The sequence below is a fragment of the Sebastes fasciatus genome, chromosome 23, assembly GCF_043250625.1.
Source record: "Sebastes fasciatus isolate fSebFas1 chromosome 23, fSebFas1.pri, whole genome shotgun sequence".
Taxonomy (NCBI): domain Eukaryota; kingdom Metazoa; phylum Chordata; class Actinopteri; order Perciformes; family Sebastidae; genus Sebastes; species Sebastes fasciatus.
Window position 1 is genome coordinate 19,695,114 of NC_133817.1, and position 25,496 is coordinate 19,720,609.

Genomic DNA, 25,496 nt, shown 5'->3' on the forward strand with positions numbered 1-25,496 from the left:
TGCTCCTAAAACCCATCAGAGAAAAAGAAAAAGAGACTCTAGAGCTCCGTTTCCACCAAGAAGTTCCTGGTAATTTTAGTTCCCACCCTGGACTACTTTTCAAGGAACTAAAAGGTTCCTTCAGCCGATTGTTGTCTGCGTTTCTATAGCTGTTTGAAGCCCTGCGAAGATTAGGCGAATTAGTCCGCTGACGTTTGAAAAAGCAACATGACATGGGACGAGGGCTGCTGGTGGTCGCAGCGGTAAACACACTCTGCAGCCTGCAGTTCAGTGTGTCTGTTTCATCTAAAAAAATCAGTGGGGAAAAATAAATGTGTCATTGCGACGACATTTACTGCTGCATAGTATTTACTGATGCACGTCGGATATAATGAATGAAATGCAGCGGAGGAAAATGAAACTAAGAGCATCTGTCTCCACAGTAAATCATCCGATGACTGTTTTATGGTTATTTATTTGTGCTTTAGAAGGTAACCGCCGTAAAACAATCAGAAAATAACTTTTCTTTCTTTCTCATTCACAGCACCACCGCGCTACATCTCCCTCTTCTAACGTTACCGCTCTACCTCGCAATCTGTCTCTTTTTTTCCTCTCTGTCTTTTTTTAATAAGGCGGGAAGCCGACAGCAGAGCCTAACTTTTCTTTCGATGTTATCAAACAAAGAAAAATGCTCTCCTCTCGTCTTAAATCGATACTAGAGTACTTCCTTGTTTATGAATCAAGCGGTACACAATTTGAAGGCGTTGAAGCAGCGGGGCTGTGTGTGTTTTACCAGTCGGCGACGGCCATCCCTGCAAACTCCACCCTGATAGTTCCTGTACATTCAGAAAGTACTACCCCCCGAGCAGGGCCTTTTTGTGGGGTAAAAACATCCCCAAAAAAATTCCCGGAACTTAATTTAGACCCTGGTCCCTGCGGTCCATATGCAAAGAGTTCCTCAAAAGGTTCCTAGTTCCGGGGGAAAGTTCCTGCGGTGGAAACGGCGCTATAGTAATATTAGACTTTTTCCGTGTGGTGCTGTAAAGAAAGTACAGTAAAGGCAACTGTCTGTCTTCCATTCCAGTAGCAGGTATCTATAACAACATGCCTGTAAAATATCTCCATAATTATTTGTCCTCTGAAGCAAACGTAGTGTTCTTGATGCCCGTGTGACGCACTAACACCAGAGAAAGTAAGGACAAATACATTCGGCATTATTTCTCTGTGCTGATGGGAACTAAAATAAACTCTCAGCCTTTTTTTTCCCTTTATGCCAACAACTATTTGTCACCATGGCAACCAAATGGGTGCTCTCAACCTTTTGTTCCGCTCAGTCTGTGATGGATCTGTGCAATTTTGTGTTTTGATAATAATAATTTCTAGTGTTTTTTTATGTGTATTCAAGTGAGCCCAATTTGAAATACATTTGGAAGTCAATTTATTTTGTTTTTATTTGATGTCAATGGGAATGGAAAGACTCCCCACTAACACTAATGAATTTTACTGTAAGTAACACAGGCGCTGTGATTATTATTAAAATACTCCATCAATTTGGATAGAGTGCAGTGCACTTCAACCAAATGATCAGAGCAGCCAGTGGGAGAGAAGAAGAGTGCTTTCCAGAGTTGTCCAAATTGCCTCTGAAATAAACAATAAGCTGCGTTCAGGGATAAAGTGAGAGCCTAACCTCCATGTTGACCTTTTGTCTCGCCTCTCAGGGGAACACAAGCTGAACTTCATCCCGGCGATGATTGGTCCGTTCCTGGAGGTGACGCTGGTACCTCAGCCCGATCTGAGGAATGTCATGATCCCCATCTTCCACGACATGATGGACTGGGAGCAGAGGCGCAGTGGCAATTTCAAACAGGTACACAACTGTAAAAAGAGGGAGATCAACTTGCCTGAAACTCATATTTAATCACACGTTTTACCTCCAACCCCTCATCAGCAGGTCAAAAGTCACCAGAACTATAATCTCAAAATAATATATACGCTATCCTCATAATTTTGCTCAAAATAATTATTTGAACTTGTAATGTTTATTTGACATTTTCATCATCAAATTATCTTAATCGCAAATATTATAATTTTCTAAGTTATACTACAGTGTAGCCAAGTTACCAAGCTACTTAGTTAGGACAACAATTCAACTACGGTAATGTTAGCTGCCAAGATTTTAGTTCATTTTTTTCGTTGTTTTGCAACTAGTAGAAGATGGATACATCATGGAATTCATACAAGAGGGAAAAAAAATACAAAAGACTAAACAATAGAAACAAACAAACCAAAATCACCTGCTCAGATTCATTCACGCAAACACCAGAGGTTACAATGATAATGTGCAATAAAACAGTGTAGAAAATCCCTGCAGCATGACGCAGCAGAGACACCAGGCTCTATATAGCTCAAGTAGGGTTCCCACATTTTAAAGAACTGGTCTGTGTTTGAATGAAATATCCATGTGAGGTATTATAATGGCACTAAAGCAAACAGCACTCTCTGGCAGCCTTTAACACTCGCTACTTTTTCACTAATCCACTGCAATAAAATGTTCTTCCTTGCAGGATAAGTACGAATACAGTACAGTCTGTTATCGTTGTTTGATGTTACATACAGGGACACTGGGCCCATCTCCAGGTCCAGACCCCAATATTTGTTTTATTTCAATTATCAAATTGGACCAGTGCTTTTAGGTAATTCAACAAAAAAAATTGACATTTAAAGTTAATGTAAAATTGTCTTGCTGTGTAAAATAATGACGGTGAATGACAGTTGCGATGTGGTCCACAATTAAAACTGTATATACCTGACAAAAGTAACTAATAAGGAGGAAATATTCTTAACAATTTCCAAAAGAAATGCATACAATTCATTATTCCCCACCATCTTGCACCCTGTCGATGGTGAACCACTTTTTCATGACTGCAAGATTAAGTCATAAAACACAAAATACATGTCAGAGGCCGTTGCCTTTTTTACTTTGACACGTGACTGATTTTGACATGACGTAGAGTGATTTGATCGACCGCGCTGTTCAGTTTCAAACTCTGAAATGTTGTTGTTTTTTCTCACAGGTGGAGGCCAAGCTGATCGACAAGCTGGACAGCCTGATGTCTGAGGGCAAAGGAGATGAGACGTACAGGGAGCTCTTCAACAGCATGTGAGTTAGAGAAAGGAACGGCAGTAGAAACAGAAGATATGGGGATGAGGGGAGCAAACTTACTTACATTTATCTAATTAGCTTGGACTTTAAAGGAGAAGGGATTGGGTCAGTTGGCCAGTGTGTTATGTAATTTATTTGTCCCATGGAGCCACTCAAGAAGTAGCTTAACAGTAAAATCTAACAGACAAAACAGCCGTTTATTTAGAGTCCAATAGCCTAAATGATGCGGCTGCGGCTCCCAGCTCGTTTGCCTCGGTAAATGGCCGCTTTATCTGTAGGAGGACATGTATTCCGTTTTGAAAATGAGCTCCTAACCCTGGCAGCCAAAGAGCACAGATAACAGCATTAACGCTCCTTTACCTGAATACAAAACCTGTTAAATGCTTTAAGCTGGTAGATTACAGGCCATTCTGTCAACAGGGAAAGTGGTTTTTAATTGAAAGTTTCACCAATTCATTAGTATTAGAGAGTAGGCAGTGGGTAGTCGCTTATTAGATAGAATAATAATGAGAGGTAAGTGATCAGTATTCACCTTCATCTCCACTCTCACCTCCTCCTGTGGCCGGTCCTTGTCCACTGTGTCCTTGTGTCTCCAGGTTTGTGCTCCTGCATCCTTAGCGTATGTGCTCACGCTAATATGTGTGTGTGTGTTATTGTGTGTGTGTGTGTGTGTGTATCCCTGCTTCTTTTTGTGCCTGTTCATATATTTATGTTCACCTCCACATAGGACTACTGTACTATAATTCAGCCCCACATTAAGCTTCTAAAAACATGAATGCATTCAATTAAGCCATTTTTCTGAATCACATACATACTGTATGTCTATTTTACTATCACATAGAATTTAAGTGTGATTTTAAATAAGTATTTTATCAATATGCATCTATTGTAATTGTCCCTTTGTCTTTCATAGTCAATCATTCTCTTTCCAACCATTTTTATGTGTAAAAACATGATGTAATATCAGTGCATAATATTAAATATCATTAAAATAAATGTAATCTATACTCTGCAATATGATATAATTATGCGCTAATAATCATTATAATAAAATTGCAATTATCAAATAAAGATTATAAGTTAGTTTTTATGTTTATGATTTTAGCCTTGATTGATTTCTTGTTTTGATTTAGTTTCTTAATTTATTTTCCTGCTACTAACTCCACTAACCCCTAAACTAACCTGTGTGAGTGTGTGCTGATATTAATCATATTAATATTAATTTATTCCGCCTATGCTTCCCGCCTGGAGTAGAATTCCTCTGTTTGGTCCGTACCCTAGGTAAGACGCTCTCCTCTTTGTTCTCTCTGTGTCGTCTGTGTGAGGGGGAACAGCGGGAAGGCTAGAACTTAACCAATCATCAATATTAAAATATCTATTTAGGTGGCAAAAATATTATTAACTATTGTGATTTTTTTTTAAGCCACCTTGGGTATTTTATTTTGTTAACTCCTACAGGCAGGCCAGTAAGCATAGGTGACACTGGTGTGACTGGGATTGATTTCCTCTTTGCTTCGCCTCCTTTTCTTTTGTAGTAATTTCTTCTTCCTTTTCCCTCCCTCCCTCCCTCCCTCCCTCCCCCCCGTCACCTTTCCTTTCCCATTTGCTCTCTGTTATCTCTTGTCTCTTTTGCTCATAACATCTCTCCATCTTGTCCCTCCAGCCTGCTGAAGAAGATTGAGAGAGAGACCTGGAGGGAGAGCGGCATCTCTCTGATCGCCACCGTCACTCGCTTAATGGAGCGATTGCTGGACTATAGGTGAGAGTTTGCGCACATACACTCTCGGCTTTATCAATCCGAATTATGTTTGTAAAAAGTTTTTTTACCCGTTGCCACTTTATGATGTTTCTATCACAGGGATTGTATGAAGCTGGGTGAAGTGGATGGGAAAAAGATTGGATGTACTGTCAGTTTACTGGTGAGTAGCGAGTCTGTTTGCTTGTCTAAAACTGCATAAGCGTTTAGTATCAGTACCGATATTTGATCAGATTTCGGGCCGATACTGACTCAAATAGCTGGATCATATATATTTGACAATGGGGCCGATCTGTTCAATTCAATTCTATGTTCATATACTGGATTTTGAATTCCTGTTTAAGTTTTGACCAATTTGTTGCTGTATTAAAACGCTTTATACTTGAATTGTAATGTTAGTTTTGAAGATTTCTTTACCAAGTTGCTGGTACACGATTTATTATTTTAATAATAAATCGCAATTCAGGTGCATCCCTAATGCCGACTTGTTTTTGGCTGTTACAAAACCAGATCTTCAACAGAATTATTGCCTTAATGTGTCCTTTTGGGGGGCCAGGCCAGCTGTTTCCACACACTTCCACTTTTTATGCTAAGCTAGTTTACGCCTCCTGGCTGTAGATTCATATTTAACACACTCTCAGGCATGAGAGTAGTATCAATCTTATCTAACTCTTGAGAGAATAAGTGTATTTCCCAAACTATTGTTAAATACTTTTTAAGGCTTGGTCACACATGCGCTAATTTAATTTTCACCTGAAAGTTCACTAAAGTTGAACTACACGCGAATTTGCTTCGCCACCGGAAGCAAATATTTTTCCCGCCCCTTTGCCTGCATAGAATGGAAGTGAATGGGAGGCGAATGTTAATAACACACAAGCGTGACCATGCGCTAAGCCTTTTCAGTAGGTTTTACCTCCTTAGAGTATTGGAGCAATCCTCATCTGTGCTAAAGAGAACAGAATATATGAGGACATAATTAATGTTTTATATTCTGCTGCTATTACAAGTGCCATGAGATTTTCACCCTTTTCTTGATAAAGAATTACCAATAATCAAATACGTTGTATGTATACAAGTTATTTTCTTCAGTTCAGGCTGTTTTACATCATTTGAATGTTTTATTATTGCTGTGTGTTTTGTAGGATTACATTATAAGTCTCTAAAGTGTATTTCAGCTGACATCTTGACTCATCGACATAACAAAACTCTGTTGTTTTCTGTTGTCAAGCCCTTCTGCCTACTATGTTTTTTCCTTACGTAACTGCAGCCATCTGTAAGAGCACCTGGGCGTGTAGGCAGATGGATCAGAAGTCACTGCTATTCAGCAGCTGAAATATATTGTTGCACCTCCTCTACCATACAACAATCTGTCACTTTTGAAAAATCTCTCCTCATTTGCATCTCCAACTCTCTGTATAATTTTTTCTAAATCCTCCCCCATCTCTTGTGATTCTTTTTGTCCGTAATCATCGCCGAACCGCCCACCGCTGCTGTCAGAACTTCTACAAAACTGAGCTGAACAAAGAGGAGATGTACATCCGCTACATTCACAAACTGTACGACCTGCACTTTAAAGCACAAAACTACACAGGTACGTCTAAAGGAGCGACTCTAACGTACAGTATGGGTGAGTGTGAGTGTCTGAAAGTGTGGGAGATACATTGATGTGGTCTTACTGTATGTGGCAATTAGGGGAGACCCCGAATAGTCGACTATTCAACGATTAAGGAGCCTGATTCGACTGCCAATCTCACAGTGGATCATTCCATTCTGGATATATGGGGGTGCTGAATGTCTGATTTTACATAGAGTTGCTTGGTTTCAGATTCAACGTAAATTCTTAGAGGTAATAGTACCTGAATGCCCTGATCACATTTTGCAGGTGGAAAACGTGAGGCGCACCACACTTCCTGTTTGTTGCCCGATCAGAGTGTTTTTTTGCAGTTTGCGCTCTCTTTTTTTTAGGTGGTTGCTAGGCAACCAGCGAATGAGTGCTAATGTAAGCTTAACACAAACCATGAACTGTGCATTACATATAGTTAATAGTACAGTTTACATTAATGAAAACAACTTACCCGAAATCTCAAGTGCCACATTAATTTGCCTCCTGCTGTTTTCTGCTCACATCATTATAACTACGGTTGGTAAACTCACATAGCTCCAGGTATCCAGCAAAAGTTACCACGGTGACAAAAAAACGCTGAAGACGTCAGGCTCTGTTGAAAAAAAGGCAACTCATGCTGTTCAGAAATGCAAAAGCAGTGCGCAAAAAACTTTTACTGTCATTGAAAACAATTACAAAACGCCGCCCCAGGCTGCTTAAACACACTATATGTCCAAATGTATTCTCCTTAACTGCTCCCATTATATGCGTATAATCTGCTGACTGCTTGTCTGTGTGTCTGTGTGTGTGTCACAGAGGCATCGTACACTCTGCTGCTGTACGACGAGCTCCTGGAGTGGTCAGACAGGCCGCTCAGAGAGTTCCTCAACTACCCCATGCAGAGCGAGTGGCAAAGAAAAGAGTACCTGCACCTCACCATCGTCCAGAACTTCGACAGGGGGAAGGTGAGCTCTTGAACACAAACATGTTTTCCCATAATCTACATTTGCAGTTAAACAGAAACAAGAAAATTCCTCTCTTCAGCACTTTTGTGGCACAATGTAGCACTACGTTTTCCACGGGTATATAAAGACAAATACATGCAGCTGTGTTTTTAGTAGATACCAACTCTGAGAAACACTGTACATAAGGGGGAAGATAAGTGGCTTTGTCATGCAGCTTCACATGCATATTGTAAACTCTAATTCATACCTGGCATTGAAGCACAGCCATATTATTAATGCTCCGTTTAGAATGAATACATACCAGCCATAAATACACGGATTTTAACCTCATAAGCTTTAACACATCCATTAAACATTATTACTCGCGGATGGAAGACGAGAGAACTAGAGTTCCCCGCTTGTTAAGAGGAGGTGTGACATCGTTCTCATGAAATGAAATCCCCTTCATAAGAGAGCCGAGCCGTGAGCTGTACGGAGCAAGAAAAATATGTGTCACTCGCGGTCAGACGTTTAATTTCTGCCTGTAGTGAACTGTGACACCGGCTCGAGGCATCAACACCTCCTCGGTTTAATCAGATGAATCGCTGGCGGCTGTAATTAAAGCAGGATCCATTTCACCCCACAATATCCTACGCCGTTCCTTTTAAGAAATATTGTGTGTGGGAGATGATGACAGCGAGACTGACGGGTGAAGCGTGACTTGCATCGGCGGTGTTGGTTTTAAAGGCAGCAGCTAAGAATGAACAGTGAGATCGTGCAGCTTGAACAGAGCTCAGCTGATTCAGGATGCATTGGAGAAGTAGCTTCTTTTCTGTCTTCCTCCCACTACACCTCTCTACTGATTTTATATCTTTATCCTAACTACATTTGCCTCAGTTCTTCACTCTCAGGGAAAAAAAGTGGCATTATGGAAACCCTCCAAAATTACACACAAAACCTTCAGCATCCCTGATGAAATAACACAGCTCTACGGAATCATTAAAACCGCTCCCCTCGTTACTCATAGTCCAATTTCCCTTCACATTCACGAGCTCTGCCATCTGCCGGTGCCGCCGCACAGGGATCAGGAGGCAGCGGGAAAGGAAAGCTTTTCATTTAATTAGCAAGATGGCTGGGTGCTGCGTGTACCTGCATGAAGAGGTTAGATTTGACTCTCGATATTGTCGACTCACCAGTGCCACCCAGTGGGGAGAAAACGGAGCTTAGCAGCACCTCTGCAGAGAGAGTTTCATTAAGCCTTCTATTCAAATATACTAAATCAGAAGGATATGCATGAGCTTTCTTGATTTTTATGTATTTGCATTCTTTTGAGACAGGAATCAGTGAGCATGAGGATGAATACGTGTGTGTTTTTATGTCTTCAGTGTTGGGAGAATGGCATCATCCTGTGCAGAGAACTGGCGGACCAATATGAGTCATACTACGACTACAGGAACTTGAGCAAGATGAGGGTGAGTTGTCCACAATAAACAAGCTAGAGACACTTCCTGAAGAAGCATTGTTTGTTGAAGTCTTACCATGTTCCTAGAAAACTGGGAAAGAAAAAAGTATATATTATACCTACTATTCATCTGCTTTAAAATACCTTTTGTCAATGCATCAAATCCCTTATTGGTCACACACTGTTTGTTTATATTCAATATTGTCCTTTATTTCCATTGCCAGATGATGGAAGCCTCTCTCTATGACAAGATCATGGATCAGCAAAGACTAGAACCCGAATTCTTCCGAGTGGGTTTCTACGGAAAGAAGTTTCCTTTCTTCTTACGGGTAAAAAAAATTCTCCATATTCCCCTCTCTTCATCATATTCATCTTTGTCAGTAGCAAGTTGAATAGAGTCATTCTTTCACCCTCTCCAAAGAAGAAACAGACCTGCAGGAAGAATTAACTTTCCTTATATAAGACTCCTCCAGTGTGAGGTGACATTCAGCAACTCTTATTCAATGCCATTTAATGATGTAACAGGCCCTGTGGTGTCCTTGTTTTTTTGAGTTTGGCAGTCGGAAGCTGCAGTTGCGACGTGCGACCACTAGATGTCAAGCTAACCCCACGCTGTGTTATGCTCCCCCCCCCCACACCTCCTCTGCAGAATAAGGAGTTTGTGTGCCGCGGCCATGACTACGAGAGGCTGGAGGCTTTCCAGCAGCGGATGCTCAACGAGTTCCCCCACGCCATCGCCATGCAGCACGTCAACCAGCCAGACCAGACCATATACCAGGCCGACGCACAGTGTATCCTTGACTATAGAAAGAGGAGCATACTAAATTAATTCCCAGCGGTGGACCACGCTGAGCAGTCAAGTGTGCAGAAATGCATAACATATGACAACACACACACACAGGATGGATACATATGTGTGCACGCACACAGAGGCACGCTTTGTGTTTGCATCCGCGCAATTACCTGTAATGAGGCACACATTATCACCCACCATGCCTCCTTCTATCTCTCGCAATCTTTTTCTTGCCATTATCAAAGGCTCATTCACAGGAACACACACACACATGCATGCATACTGTTCTGCATACTACGTGCGGCATACAGAATCTCATTCAAGAAAGCATTATCAAACACGCCGTGGTCATACATACTAAGGGAGCCGGATATTCAGTTGGGAACAAACTTTGAAAAATAAATTACTTGCTCGCTATAGTTTAGATAAGAGAAGCTCTAAAATGATGAAATGTTGATGCTACAGTCATCTGGGTTCCCTCGGTTATTTCATTGTGCTCATACAGCAGTAATAAGTTTTACAAGCAGCAGCAGCAGCAGCGAGTGCTTCAAGGACTTTTTTACCCTGGGTTTTGTCTGTTGGATATCTGACTAGAATCAAACATCAATCCTACATATGCTCTTTTTAATAAAGAGGCTAATCCAACATTATATATCAAATGATGATAAATATGACTTTAAGTAGGAGTGTGACATTAGTAATGCAATAATTTCTCATTTTTTGTTAAACCACTATCATTATGAAAAGCACAATTAGATATGTATGTCTTTAAATGCAGGTCAGACAAGACACTCACATCAACCATTTATTACAACAATATATTGATTGAAATATTTAATCACAAGTAATCGCATGATTGTCCATAGTTAATCACGATTAATCGCACATTTTTGTATCTGTTCAAAATGCACCTTAAAGGGAGATTTGTCAAGTATTTAAAACTCTTGTCGACATGGGAGTGGGCAAATATGCTTGCTTTATGCAAATGTATTTATATATTTATTATAGGAAATTAATTAACAACACAAAACAATGATAAATATTCTCCAGAAACCCTCACAGGTACTGCATTTAGCATAAAAAATATGGTCAAATCATAACATGGCAAACTGCAGCCCAACAGGCATCAACAGCTGTCAGTGTGTCAGTGTGCTGACTTCACTATGACTTGCCCCAAACTGCATGTGATTATCATAAAGTGGGCATGTCTGTAAAGGGGAGACTTGTGGGTACCCATAGAACCCATTTTCATTCACATATCTTGAGGTCAGAGGTCAAGGGACCCCTTTGAAAATGGCCATGACAGTTTTTCCTCACCAAAATTTAGCGTAGGTTTGGAGCATCATTTAGGCTCCTTCACGACAAGCTAGTGTGACATGGTTGGTACCAATGGATTTCATATAATGTCACCCTGGCTTTACATTACCTGAAGGCCACCGTAGTTCTCCGACACGCTTGTGAAACTGCAGTAACGTGAGCCGTAGAGTGCAAAACCGTGGTACCGCCCGCCACCGTCTGCCCTCTGTTGCTCCTAAAGTAGTGTTATTATGGTACGGATGGCCTCTGAGCGTGGCGAACGGCATTAGCACGGTTTTGCATTCGCCGGCTCACATTACCGCAGTCTTGGGAATCGAGGAGTGAGGGGTACTCAGTTGGTTGCAGTCCTCAACCACACCACTAGATGCCGCCAAATCATACACATTGTACCTTTTAAGTAGGGTTATGACATTAATAATGAGATGATTTACATAACCTTTCTCATTTTTTGTTAAACCATTATTATTATGATGAAAAGCACAGTAACAAATGTGATATACATATCTTTTTAATGCAGTTCAGTCAAGACACTCAACCATTTATTGCAACAATACACGTTTTAGTTTGGCCGTGTGGCTCCAGCTCATGTGACGCTCTGGAACATATCTGAGCCATCTTGACACAGACGGTCCCTGAGCTCACAAACGCCCCCTGGCACATACAACATTTAAACATTTGAACATGGACACATATTAGAGAAACGCACAGAATTCCTGAACAGACCTCGGCGCTGTTGTGTGCAGACCGAAAGAGCGCCAAATGTTCATACGTGGACATACATGATTGGAGGGGTCAGACTATGAAATGACTTCTGCGCCTGGCTAAAGTCCTGTGAGGCTCTCGTACTTTTGTTTGTATCTGACTTCAGTTTGTGCTTCAACATGCCCACTTACATAAATCTAGTCACGTTGAGAGCTGCACTCAATATGGGAGCCTTTTTAATTATTCACTCTAATGTACAGTATGGGACAACTGTTGGCCTATATAGAGGAGGAGGGAGAGCGAGAGGGAAAAGCAAAGACTCAGTGGCATAAATGACACAATGACTCTGGAGAGCAGCGCTAAGAGACAGCCAGATGGAGGGCAGACATGGAGAGATGTGATATGTTTGCTTCCATGTGCTTCCCTACCGAAGAGGACAGGGATCGTCTGAATGAATTAGCACACCGCTGTGTTATTCACACATAACACTAATCAATAGAGGCTCTCTGATCGCTCACCCATCTGTATATCCTTGTTGCAAACACTCATGCATATGAATTCTTGTATAAGACCAAAAAAAAAACTGACTTTTCTTTTGTGTCTTTGTTTCTCTGTTTAGTTCTTCTACTTCTTTGTCTCTCTTTTGTGGTCTGAGTGCACTTATCGGTTGTTAAGAAATGGCGATCTTGCTGCTTTTGGTACCATTTGTTTTTGATGTGTAGTATTGTGAGACATCCAGGGATTGTTATATTGGTCCCTTATAGTATATCCTTGGCAGGGTATTGTTTCCATGTGGATGTAAATACAAGTATGTATGTGTGTGTGTGGCTAATGAAAGAAAATATATTGCAGGACAGATGTGCTTATCTCAAAGACACACACTTAACCACCCTGTAAACCCCTGTCTGTCTGTGTGTGTTCTTGTCCTCTGTGTGAGCTGCAGTGTCTCATGTTCTTTCAGGTCACTGAAGATTCCTTGTGAGTTTTAGTCTCTAGTGCTTTCCCTTGTCACTCTCTCTTGTACTTTCCTTAACTTCCGGTGCTTCCAGACCTGCAGATCTACGCCGTAACCCCGATCCCAGAGAGTCAGGATGTGCTGCAGAGAGACGGAGTGCCTGACAACATCAAAAGCTTCTACAAGTTCAATCACATCTGGAGGTTCAGATATGACCGGCCCTTTCACAAGGGCACCAAAGACAAGGAGAATGAGTTCAAGGTACGGGGGGGGGGAAGGAATTCACTAGAAAGAAAGAGATGATGAAGATAGACAGCTGCTGACACGCAAAGCACATCTGCACTACACACACACACACACAGTAAGAGGGCAATGCGACACAGACATTCCTCTGCGTTTATGTAATTTCATCCCCAATTTTGTGGAGATATAAAAACGTGCTCTTAGATATTGAACCGGCCTTTTACAGCTTGTTGAGTAGTTCCAAACTGTCTTGTGCTATGAAATAAATCGTTAAAAAAAACATTTTTTTTTTTTTTATATTTCAGGACTTAAAATTATACATTTATGATCATTAGCATTTTTTTTCCCACTGCAAACCGATGTGAAACAGCTTCGTTTTCTTCCTTCTCTCTGCTTTGTTCATCGATCACAGGCTCGTGTAGGTAATGATAGTTTGAACCTGCGCCCAGGTATTTGTCTGTGTGTGGCGCATGTTTTATTCATCATGACTCCGGTATCACTAATTATACTTGGGTACTAGTCAGAGCCGCGCAAATTAAGTCTTTACACTCACACACATGCAAACCCACACAGCTGCACGCACTCTAAACACACACACACACACACACACGCCACAAAGACCCTGATATTAGGCTCATAAATATTCAATATTAACACGCACACACATACACACACACACACACACACACGCTCCATGCAGTCATTTCATCTCGGTTCCATCAAAGCTATTTGGCCAAATTTAATCACGATATCGCATTTCCATCAGGGCTGGATATCTCTGGCCCCTCAGGTGGGAATAATATGTATGATAAACTTTTGCACGGTGACAAGAGTGTGCAGCAGCCAGGGTATGGTGTGATCAGTCATAATAAAGCAGAAAAGAACACTGTTTTTGCCAAAAAATTCAACACAGAAGTTTCTATCTGCAGAAAAAGAAATGTTTGCAGAAAGGTCAAGTCTTTTATTTTTTCCCTCTTCCTTTCAACTTCCTGATCCTAAACTGTAATACATGTTTTTTTTTTTTTTCAAGAGGTGTTCAGGTGGGTTTCTTGGCCTTAAAAAGCAGAAAATCAATAAAGGGCAGCCGGGTTGTGTAGCGAGTCGGAAGACCCTTCTCAACCTGAGGACACTGGATCGATACCGCATGTCAGCACTCATCTGCACTGCCGGAGTGTCCTTGAACAAGACACTGACTTCTAGACCAGGCTTAAAATAAGTTAGTTTAGTGCAAATATCATGTGAACATGGCAAACATTATACCTGCTTAACATCAGCATGTCAACATTGTCCCTGTGAGCATGTTAGCATACTGATATTAGCATTTAGCTCAAAGCACTTCTGTGCATAAATACAGCCTCATAGAGATTCAAAATGAAAGCTAATTCTTGACCTTGGAAACAGTAGCATGACCAAAAAAAGATTAAATAAAGCTTAAAAAAGTAAAAGTAGACCTTGAATTACTATTTTTTTAATTTATTGATGGAATAGTTAAAGCTAGGGTTCTGTATTGGCAAGAATCTCACTTCAATATATTGCGATATATTGTGATTTTCTTAATTCTAATTTTAGGAAAACTGTTAAAATCTGAGTAAAGTTGACTTCTTTTATGCAATCAGAACAGTGGGATCTGCATTTGCATGAATCCCAGTCTCTGTTACATCCAACATCATAGCACTACTGTGAGAGGGCACATATGCTGAGACGGTGCATCTCTTTGCAAATGGCATAAAATATAGACTGAGTTACATGTTAACTATCAAAACAAAATCGCTTCAGTGTTTTTGAGAATTAATAACAGTATCACAAGTAAGGGATAGTGTACAGTGAGCCGGTCATTGTTGAGAAATGAACCCCGACAGGGCGATGCCGCACCCTGACGCGAAGCGGAGGAGTCTTGCATCGCCCTGCAAGTGTTTATTTCACAACAATGACCGGCTAGCTGTACATTATCCCGCTTATTACACGGCGACTTACTTAAGAAATCAATGATTTCACACAAAAACGGTCCGCCAGAGTCCGACATAAGAGCTGTGCCCATGGCAACGGTCTGTTATACATAGCAACGGTCTGCTATAAAGAAATAACACACCGTAGAATGCCGTGCTTGACCAATCAGAATCGAGTATTCAACACAGCCGTGTAATAAAACATAATAACGCAATATTCAATATTTTCCTCACCCCATTCCAACAGCAATCAATGAATCAAATGCTCTGACATAAACAATAAAAAGATCTGCTATCTATGACTGTCACAGGACTGTAATAAGCCTGTCCAATCATTTTATTTGGCCTGAAGCTTGACAGCTGTGAGTACTAACAATAGCCATGTTAGTTGTTTACATTCATAATGATTATTTTGGGGGAGTGGCTTTAGAGGGAGGCCTGAAGGGACGGGCTGTCAGTGTTGCCGACTTGGCGACTTTCTTGCCAGATTTAGGGACTTTTGGAGCTGCTAGCGACTTTCATTGGAAAAGAGTTGGCAACAATGTGATGGGGTTTTCGGTCAGATCATTTTTTTTTTTTTTAAATCTAGCGTACTCTTGGTAGTTTCTTAAGTTTACCAACCATAGCTTTAATCTATAAAATATCAGTAAATAAAATACACAAATTACAATTACTTTCAATTCTCCGTGTCTCTAGATGTGTTTACAACAAACCTGCTGTTTGTTTCAACACACATACTACCATACTATTTATTATGCCAGAAAGAGATTTAGTAGGTCCCAATACATAGTATGTCAAAGTTCAAGGCGAAATGTCTGGAAGAAGTATGTTCCAATTGTATGCATGCTGCATGCAACAGTACATACTTTGTAAGGGCAGCTGCAGTATGAACTAAAAGTAAAAAGGTATGTGATTTGGAATGCAACCATAGTGTGAACATAACTGTAGGCGCTCCTCTATAGTGTGAATTTATTATGTTAATAGCCTGCAGTAAATGATAGAGTTTCCATAGTTAACGTGCTGTCAGAATAACCTTGCGATGTGTTGGCATATTGACAAGCATGCTGGCTGACAGGGTAAGTGGTGGAACATGAATGACGATATGAGATATAAGACATGACACCTGACCTATGTCTTAAAGTGGGTGTTTGGCAGTAGGTGTACTCTACATGTTTCCACTTAAACTACGTATAAGTAATTAAATTTAGTGACTTCTGCCAGAGATAGAGTGCATGTGTGCATCAGGCATAAGTAGCTATGGATTTTTTCTTTCAAAATGTGCAATTTAGCAAGCAGCTAATACTCCCGACTATTATTGTGTGTTAATGCAGAGCCTGTGGGTGGAGAGGACAACCCTGACTCTGGTCCAGAGTCTTCCAGGCATCTCCCGCTGGTTTGAAGTGGAGAAGAGAGAGCTGGTGAGTGTGACAACCTCTGATGAAATAACCATGAGGACATAACTGCAACACATCACACAGGTTACACTGTAATAACACTTTTATTCCGCAGGTTGCAATTTAGAGTACTGCCGGCCAATACCCAAGTATCGATCCAAGTCATTTCGTTGAACAACAATAATGACCTAGGTCATGACATCGGGGCAATTGGACACATTTCATTTCCTCTATTGAATAGATAACATGGTGTGCTAAAAATGTAATTGCTTTGCTTTGATTGCCAATGTCCAATTTTTAAAATTGATTTTTGTATTGGAAAAAAATTTTTTTACCAACACTTATTCCGTTTTTTTTTGGGCCTGGAATCACTTTCATATTTGACACGAGTCCATTGCTACACGTAAATCCCCTTCAAAAGCTTTCCGCCTCGGATCTTCTCATTCGGATCTCTAAGGAGTGGGAGGATTTTTAAATGCTGTTTTGTCCAGCGTATGCAAAACATAACACAGTGTCTCTGTTGGTCTAAGCACATATTCTTCAGCGCATAGCTGCTGAGCGTGGTGTGAAATTGTGGATTGTGAACCCGGTGTTATTCTACGGTGGTTATGCAGTGCAATAGCATATAAAAATACAGAACTGGAAAAAGCTCTATTAGTAAGAGGATTAAGCTTTGTGTGAGACAGAGAAAGAAAAAGAGAGAGAAGGAAAAAAAATGCAGCATAAAGGGAACAACATTTTTATGCATCCATGAGTAAACGCAAAAGTCACCATGTACTAATTATGTGTTTGCAATAATACAGTGTGTGCCTTATACATAAAGCTGCTATAATCACTAGGTTTGAATGCTACGTGTATGGGAAAGGTGTTGCAGGTAGTGATAAAAACATAGGTAATTATCATAATTTAAGACAAACAAAGTAAGCAACTAGCTGGTGAACATAGTGGAGCATTTAGCAGCTAAATTCTGATGTTTCATATATTTGGAGTTGGTGGAGACCAAAAATAGAGCTAAAAAGAGAGTGAATATTGGACTTACATTCATCAGGTGACATAATCGCAACTCTAAATGAATGTGAATGTTGCCCCATATCTGCTGGATGTGTAAATAAGCCAGTGTTATCTAACAATTTCACCATTTTAAAATTAATGATGATAAAATATATCAGTATTGTGTTTACAGCTTGTTTTTTACGCTTCCCCCAAGTGGCCAAAATTTAGCAATTTTTGTTTCCATAATAAGAATACCCACCAAAAATTCAATGACTTCTCAGTCCGATCTTAAAGGCACAATGAGTAGGATTTATTGGTTGCGGTTTGTAAAGACAACATTAAAAATTCGCCCCTCCTCCACGGCTCAACGAGAGTTATGGTGCTAACCAGTGGGCGAAAGCCGACACCTTTGTCCGTTTCGCGTTTCGCGTTTTTTCAACGTTGTGTCCACCATTTTCTTAGCTTCCTCTTGGATGCGTGCTTACGATCTGGCACCTAGTCGCTAAGCTTTTATAGATGTTGATGCCCGGAGATGTCCTGAAAACAGCAAAATAACAAAATACAGACAGTGGGTCTCTGTAGATACGTCCACACACTTCTAGTGGGTCATAAGTGCTGATTGAGAGGAATTATTTTTGTATTAGTCTATACAGTACATTGTGTGTGGAAGTGTGTAAATGTTATTGCTTTTGTCAGAAATAATAATAATAATAAACTTTATTTGTAAAGCACTTTTCCAAACATAGTTACAAAGTGCTTTGCATAAGTTAAAATAGTGCAAACATCAAGATAAAACAATACAGAATAAAAACATAGGGCAAAATAAAAGGTTGAACACAAGACTTAATAAAACAAAAAGTGTGAACAAAAAGTCAAAAATAATGAAATGAAAACAAGGGATTGCTATAAAAAGGCCTTCCTGTAAAGGTACGTTTTGAGGCGTGATTTAAAAGAAGAAACAGAGTTTACTAGCCTGAGTTTACCTTTCATTTTTCAACAACATCCTCCTCCGCAGGTGGAGGTGAGCCCGCTGGAGAACGCCATCGAGGTGATCGAGAACAAGAACTTACAGCTACGCACGTTGATCACCCAGTGTCAGAGCCGGCAGATGCAGAACATCAACCCCCTCACCATGTGCCTCAACGGGGTCATCGACGCCGCTGTCAACGGGGGGCTGGCCCGCTACCAAGAGGTATGGATGGATGGATGGAGGGAGGATAAGGTTGGAGGGCTTTAGAGACCGTGGAAGGGAGTTAGGAGCGATGACATATGGAACGCCTAATGATGCATGAAGGTGGACTTTAGCGGAGAGACGTATGGACAGGGAGCGTTTTGCTGAGGGAGGAGCGGGTGAACAGATGGATAGATGGATACATGAAGGTTTTGAATAATGCGGATGGAGGGAATGGATAGATGAGTGGATGGAGGTGGGGAAATAAGATGGATGAGTAATGGATGGATGGATGGATGTGGGGAGAAAGAGGGGTCAGGTCAGAATATGGCAGATAGAGGAGTGGGAGGACGGAGCATAGAGAGATGAATGGCTAATAATGGCTGAATGAATGAGATGGGAGTGTTTATGCAGCTGCTGTATTATACTCTGAAGTGGTAACAGACAGACACACAGATTGGTAGAGGAAAAACTGGAATGTTGTCAATCCCGCTGACAAACATTTGCTTTTACTGCTTCTCCAAAAGACAGTAGATAATTGCAGGATAACAATACAGCGCAATTTCTTAAGCAGGAGGAGCTCTTTTGAAGAAAAAAGGCTTCCAAAAGCGTTTTTTTTACCCTCAACAAAGTGAGTGGACTCAGCGACTTGCTCGTGTCGCATAGCAACCACCCTTTTTCCACTGGGAGCGCGTGTGTGGGGGTTCATGTTCGTGCATGCGGGTGTGTGTGCGTGTGTGTGTGTGGGCACTTACTGTATGTGTGTGTTTGTGAGTGTATATTGGGTTTGTGCAGAAGAGCGTGCCTCGGTGTAGAAGGAGCCTATTAAGGGTTGTAGGATACTTGATAGAGCCGCAAAGGCAAGGGTCGCTGAAGTGCTTTCCACCTTTACTGCCATTATTTTGTTAGAAAAAATGATGGCATATGGAATGATTTTCGTCTTCCAGTATACTTATAGAGCCACCCTTTTACTTTGATGCACTAATGGCAGCATCATGCGTATGTTTCTATGTATAACACTGTAAACAACTGCTGTTGATTTACAGCAGGATTTCAACAGTATTAACCTGTTATTGCTAAAAAACAGTGCTTTACTGTTAATACAAAAGAAAACCTGTTAAATTATGCTCATAGGCCGTTTTTTAACTGAACTATAATGCATTCTTTAAAAAAAACATCACTTTACTGCTGATCAGCTGTCTAAAGTATCATCAGTAACAGTTTCATGCAGTATTTTTTTTTATTCTGGGACCTGATCTGCTCATGTGAGGCTTGTCCATTGTACATGATTGTAAAATCAGTGAATTAGCTTTATTGTTCTTCACTCACATGTTGTTCTGGTTTGCATTCTGTGCTTGTAGCCAGCTAGAGACAGACATTTTTGGGAAAAGTGTCAACAAGTCTATTATAGCCTTTTTCCTAACAAGTGCCTTTAATTGTATTTAGTGTGACTATTCCTATGTCTGTAACCTGGTAAGTCTATTCATCTAGGGCAAAAAAATAATGTTTATTAAAATGTATGTAAAAAAATACAACCTAAATAGTACATTAAAACAAATCAGTAAGATAATGTAAAAGAAAGGTGAAAAACAGCTATATAATGTGTCTTTAAACAGTAAATTAACTGTAAAATACTGTGAAATTAATAAAAAAAAACAGTTCAAACTGTATTTTTCATTAACAGTACAAAGCTGTAAATTTCAGCGACAGTATAATAATGTTAATTTTACAGTAACATAAAGGCAAACCCTGCTGCCAGTTCTTCACTGTTATTTTACTGGGGAATTCTTAACAGTGTATAATTATATAAAAAGTGGCATTTCTCTGGTTAAAATTGACCACCAACTTCCTTCAACCATTTTTAATTTGTGTTTTCGTTTCACACACAATGCAAAAGTGACATATTTCAATTATTTATCAAGAGGCGGACACAGATGGGGGCTGTTTCTGCAGCAAAAACGCACCGCCACCGACGTCAACACTCATTTTTCTTTGCAGAATATCGCATGAGGTACCCCCACGGAACGCGCCCGTAGAATCTATTAATTTCCCCGCGTAATGCCGATTGACAGCTGTGGAGGTTCGCTCGGCTACGAATGAAGGAGAAATTGTCATTATTAATATTCAGATTTATTGCTTTAGTTTGAGTTGAAACCCTACAGGGGGAATGCCGTCTGATTTATCCCCCCCCCATGCCTCCCCCCTACCGTTCCATCTCTAATTGGACTTTTCTAATGATTAACTGAGCTACTCCATGGCGAGGACTCACTCCCTGCAGCCCGGCGCAAAATTTTCCATCACTCGTAGAAGATTATTGATTTTTTCGCTGCCTTTTCCGGAGGTCCTTGGACGGAATTTCCTGCTGAAATGCAGCCCCGTCTCTCTTTTAGAAGTACCACCATGGCTCTGTTGCATGTGCACCATATAGTATATCGCTTATAAAGAGCATAATAACATTCATGCGATGTAATATTTTTCATTTCTTATATCCGTCTGTGTTTCATGGTTTAATAAGAGAGGAACGTGATATTGTGCACTGCATACTAATAAATGCTATCGTGACGAAGAAGATTGCCATCTGAGGATGTTTGTCTGGAATAATAATATTCCTTGTTTTATTGAAGATTGGTAGTCTCAGTGCATTCATTGACAGGGATCTACGACTTTGTGTGACATGTTTCAAGCATTATCCTCCTCTGTAACTGTCATCTGGCTCTGTCTCTTTGGAGATAAACAGCTGTGTCCTTGGGAGAGAAACCGCGCTGATCTTTTTTTTTTTGCGAACTCCCCCTTTACCTTTCAGTCCCTTATTTTCTGTGTGTGTGTGTTTCCCTCTTTGGCAGATTTGAAAGCAGATTGTGAGCCGGGGCCTTTTCATCGGCTCGCCGTCTCTCCCTCTTTGTGCGCTCCGATGCAGATTGAAAAGGATTTAACATAATCTGTGTTGATGTTGAAGTGTTGATGGCATTGTAAACAGCGAGGGGACTGGCGTTTTAATGTATGGGTGCCACAAAAAACGGTTATCATCGTTCAAAAGCACACCAGGCCATTTCTCATCTTATCTGTTCCTCCTTGAAGTCGCCGTTTTTTGAAGGAAATGTCTGGAGAAGCGAATAGAAAGCGCAGTCTGAAACCCATAATCAAGAAGTATGATGTTTTCTGGAGAGACATGATCTGTAACTGTTACATGAATGGATGTGATTTGAAGAAAGCTTTTAAAATTTAAGACCAAAATTGGCCCCTAAATCAAAGTCAAATCAATCCTCTGATCCCACCATTTGGCACAGAGTTTTTCCGTCTCTATTTTTAGCCCTTGTGTACTTTTATTCTGGTCCCTGAACTTGATATTAATACCACAACAAAAAAAAAAAACCAGACAGTAGCATTACACCCCACTTGAGCTGAATGTTAGTTTATTCTCTTTGGATATTTTGTTTTTTAAGGATTCAATACAAAGTGTGTGGACACTAATTCACTGTGTCAGCCCAGCAGGGATTCAGGTAACACTGCAGCGCAGAAAGCCTAGCGCTTCAGCTCCCGGTGTGCACATAACAGATGTTCTGCATTTTGTCTCCACGCAGGCCTTCTTCGTGAAGGACTACGTTATGAATCACCCCGAGGATGGCGAGAAGATCGGGCGACTGAGAGAACTCATGTTTGAACAGGTCTGTAATAAAAGATGTATACATGTGTGAGTGTAGTGAATGCTCATCGTGTGCTTTAAATGCACAGGAAATACATAAAAAGATGATCATGAATAGGCCACCTTTATATCAAACAGCAGGATTATCCTCTGACAAAACAATCTCAACTCAAGGTCCACTTACTCGCTTGTTTCAGAGCTTTCTCAATCTGCAAATGAAAGCGAGGAAGTGGATCTTGAGTTGCCAGACAGATACTGGATTATTGAGGCAGATACCTGTGTCTGAGAGTTAAAAAAAAAAGAATCAGATAACACTATATTGGCCAGTATTCATTATTTTCACCTAAACACATATCATATTCACATTTTTTTGATAAGGATCCCGTAACTCTGACCAAGATATGTACCAAGTGGAACATTTTTCTGCTGAAAAATGATATAAATGCAGTTTTATCACATGTTAGGTATTTCTGTACCGCATTTTATTGGTCCAGCTCTATTGTAGTACCTCTATTATGTGAGATTAACTTGGTTTTGCTGATATAGCCCATGTTTTTTTCCAGGTATTTAGTGTATCTCATTGTATTCACACATTTTTCTCGTTTAAAAGTTATAAAATATGACTAAACAAAACTCAATTCACAATTTAATGTGTTAAAGGAGGATTTTATAAGGGAATATACTATTAATAAGTATGTTTTTCTTTAGTGTATAATCACCTGAAAATAAGAATAGTTGTGTTTTCGTTACCTTAGAATGAGCCGTTTATTTTATAGTGGAGCACGTCCTCTTCACAGAATCTGCCATGTTGTACCGCCATGTTTCTACAGGAGCCAAGAACGGACAAACCAAACACTGGCTCTAGATAAGGCTATTTGCTTTTTTGCATTGGCCACCGTAGTTCTCCTACACACTTGGCACACTGGCAGAGTTTCAGTTGGTTGCAATCTGCCACCTCACTGCTAGATGCTGCCAAATCCTACACACTGCACCTTTAACTCATACATAACCAAGATATGTACTAAGTTGAACATTTGTTCTCTCTAGTACCTCTATCAGGTGAGATTAGCTTGCTCATATTTTTTCAAAATATTTACTGTATCTCATTGTATTCACAAATTGTTCTTAATTGTTCTTGTTAAAAAGTAATAAGAAATTACATTAAATATGGCTAAACAAAACTCAATTCACAATAACATGTGTTAAGTGGAAAGTATTTCACTGAATTTGTCAACTTGCAGACTAATTTTAACCGAGCACGTCTGGAGCAAATATTTAGCGATTTACACAGATGAAGTGGGAGGAATAAAAGCTCTGTCATTTTCATTCATCTCTACACTTGTCCTCAGATTTGGTTGTTTGTAATACAACAGAGATGTTAAAAGATTTTGTTTTTGTTTTTCAGGCACACATTCTGGAGTACGGCCTCGCCGTGCATGAGAAGGTCGTCCCCCCGGACATGAGGCCTCTCCACAAGAAGCTAGTGGACCAGTTTCATCTGATGAAATCCAGTCTGGGCATACAGGTAGGCCAGAAGACAAAGACACTGTGACACTTCAGTACATCTTTAAGAACGTATTGCAGAGGCATTTGTAAATCAATGAGGGCTTCAAATGTCAAGTTAAACAGAAGTTATTTTTGTTAATGAGTATAAATTATGTATTTGGAAGATTAAAACAATCCAGCTTGTGGTAATGATTTTCCTCAAATCATTAAATCTCTCATGGAAGTGCACACTGTATGTGACAACAGAGGCCCACCCGCTGCGTTTCAGACTTCCGAGTGAATGACCCCTTCAGTGCTCCGCGGAGAAAAGCCACCCCTCATTACACACACTTCCTTCATCTGCATTTGTGTGTATTTTATTTACATACCTCACGCTGGCGCCGAGCATTTAATCATGTGCACTGCCTCTTCTCCAATTTTAAAACCCCAGGAGTTTCCGGCTTATGTGCGCGCAAGCCCAGTGCACTTCACCAACGGGAGCCCGCGAACATGCAGGAACTCGGTGCCCAACATCATCAGCCCAGACGGTGGCAGAGCGGTTGCCAGGCGGAGGTGACGACTAAGAATTTTGCTCTTTTATTTTTTTTGTATTTTATTGATGTGATGTCTGTCTTTCTTTTCTCCTACAAATTTACCCAAAAAGCTTCTTTTACTACAAGTTTCCCCTTCATATTATCTCACCTTTCTCTGCTTTCTCTCGATGCGCTGCCCTTCTCTCTTGTTTTTTTATTTGTGTCCCCACCTCACCTCGAACACCACGCTCGGTGCCTTTGCTCTCTTCTTCCTTCCGTTCTCCACCGGTGTGGCTCCATCTGGGCATGCGATAGGTGGGGGCGGCTGGCTGGCACCCACAGGGATATTACTGTGTGGCTGCTGCCGAGCCGGCAGGCAGACCGTGTGCACACGCGTGTGTCTGTGTTTTTTTGATGTGTTCAGTGACCCTGCCACTCTGTCTACCTGCGACATTCTGCCTCCCCAGTCTGATCCCAGGAGGTGATGCCACACATCCAGACACACACATCACCTCAATCTCCCTGTGGCATTTCACGTTTTACTTATTGAGCTTTTCTTTGTTGTTTGGCAACACAACAACAAGTTATTTCTTTTCAAATCATTTTTGGTGATGACTTCCGCTTTAACCTTCCCTTTAAGAAACCCATTGTGTTTGTTCTCTAACCTTTCTTTTACACTTTTCCCAGACAAGTGCTTGATGGAATGCTGTGATTGCTGCATCGATTATCTTCTTATAATCTGACATTTTCTGTCCCTGTTTGTCTTTGTCCCCCTCCCTGCCTGCCTTTTTTGTCGGCTTTTCATGCTGAACTTTCGGTGAGTGAAAGCTAATGAAACAAAATACCATAGCCGGTGTCCCTTTATGGAAACCCACCGTAACCATCTCTCTCTCTGTGTCTCTCTCTCACCCTCAGTCTGCCCAGCTACCCTGCGGTGAACCGCTACTCCTCGTCCTCTCTGTCGTCTCAGGCCTCCAACGAAGTCAGTAACATCACAGGGCAGTCGGAGAGTTCGGATGAAGTCTTCAACATGCAGGTAATCTCCCTCTCTCTCTCTCTCTCTCTCTCCTCTCTCTCTCTCTCTCTCTCTCTCTCTCTCTCTCTCTCTCTCTCTCATACTCACAACCACACAAGTACTCTTAAGGTAATTAGATTGAGTCATCATCCCAACATTTGCCCTCGTGCTCCCTACAGGTTTCAATTGCAATACTTTGTAATCCTCCTCTCTCCGTTCCACCCTCGTTTCTCCTCTCCTCTGACCCTTTCTCTCTCTATCTCTGTCCTCTCCGCTTGTTCAGAGCTTTTGTCCGGGCCAAGCAAATTGTCGTGATTATATCAAATAAGGACACGATTGCTTTGTGTGGTCTGTCCAGGCAGCTTGCTGGAGTTGGGCAGTAATCTAAACTAGATTTGG

General features: G+C 40.8%; 1 protein-coding gene across 12 annotated transcripts in view; it reads left to right on the top strand.

The window, feature by feature from the left end:
• The window catches only part of dock4b (dedicator of cytokinesis 4b), a 140,712-nt gene that overhangs the window by 98,843 nt on the left and 16,373 nt on the right, over positions 1 to 25,496 (top strand). For 6 of the 12 annotated variants that reach the window (XM_074626366.1, XM_074626367.1, XM_074626376.1 and 3 more), the window contains exons 31-47: positions 1,698 to 1,846; positions 3,054 to 3,139; positions 4,397 to 4,423; positions 4,806 to 4,901; positions 5,001 to 5,061; positions 6,396 to 6,489; positions 7,318 to 7,466; positions 8,831 to 8,917; positions 9,132 to 9,236; positions 9,557 to 9,698; positions 12,769 to 12,935; positions 16,195 to 16,281; positions 18,266 to 18,442; positions 22,003 to 22,086; positions 23,470 to 23,589; positions 24,001 to 24,122; positions 24,998 to 25,118. In XM_074626366.1, the coding sequence (XP_074482467.1) occupies positions 1,698 to 1,846; positions 3,054 to 3,139; positions 4,397 to 4,423; positions 4,806 to 4,901; positions 5,001 to 5,061; positions 6,396 to 6,489; positions 7,318 to 7,466; positions 8,831 to 8,917; positions 9,132 to 9,236; positions 9,557 to 9,698; positions 12,769 to 12,935; positions 16,195 to 16,281; positions 18,266 to 18,442; positions 22,003 to 22,086; positions 23,470 to 23,589; positions 24,001 to 24,122; positions 24,998 to 25,118 (1,874 nt within the window). The remainder of the gene's footprint in view (positions 1 to 1,697; positions 1,847 to 3,053; positions 3,140 to 4,396; positions 4,424 to 4,805; positions 4,902 to 5,000; positions 5,062 to 6,395; positions 6,490 to 7,317; positions 7,467 to 8,830; positions 8,918 to 9,131; positions 9,237 to 9,556; positions 9,699 to 12,768; positions 12,936 to 16,194; positions 16,282 to 18,265; positions 18,443 to 22,002; positions 22,087 to 23,469; positions 23,590 to 24,000; positions 24,123 to 24,997; positions 25,119 to 25,496) is intronic. The other 6 variants (XM_074626371.1, XM_074626372.1, XM_074626374.1 and 3 more) reach the window with 2 other exon arrangements.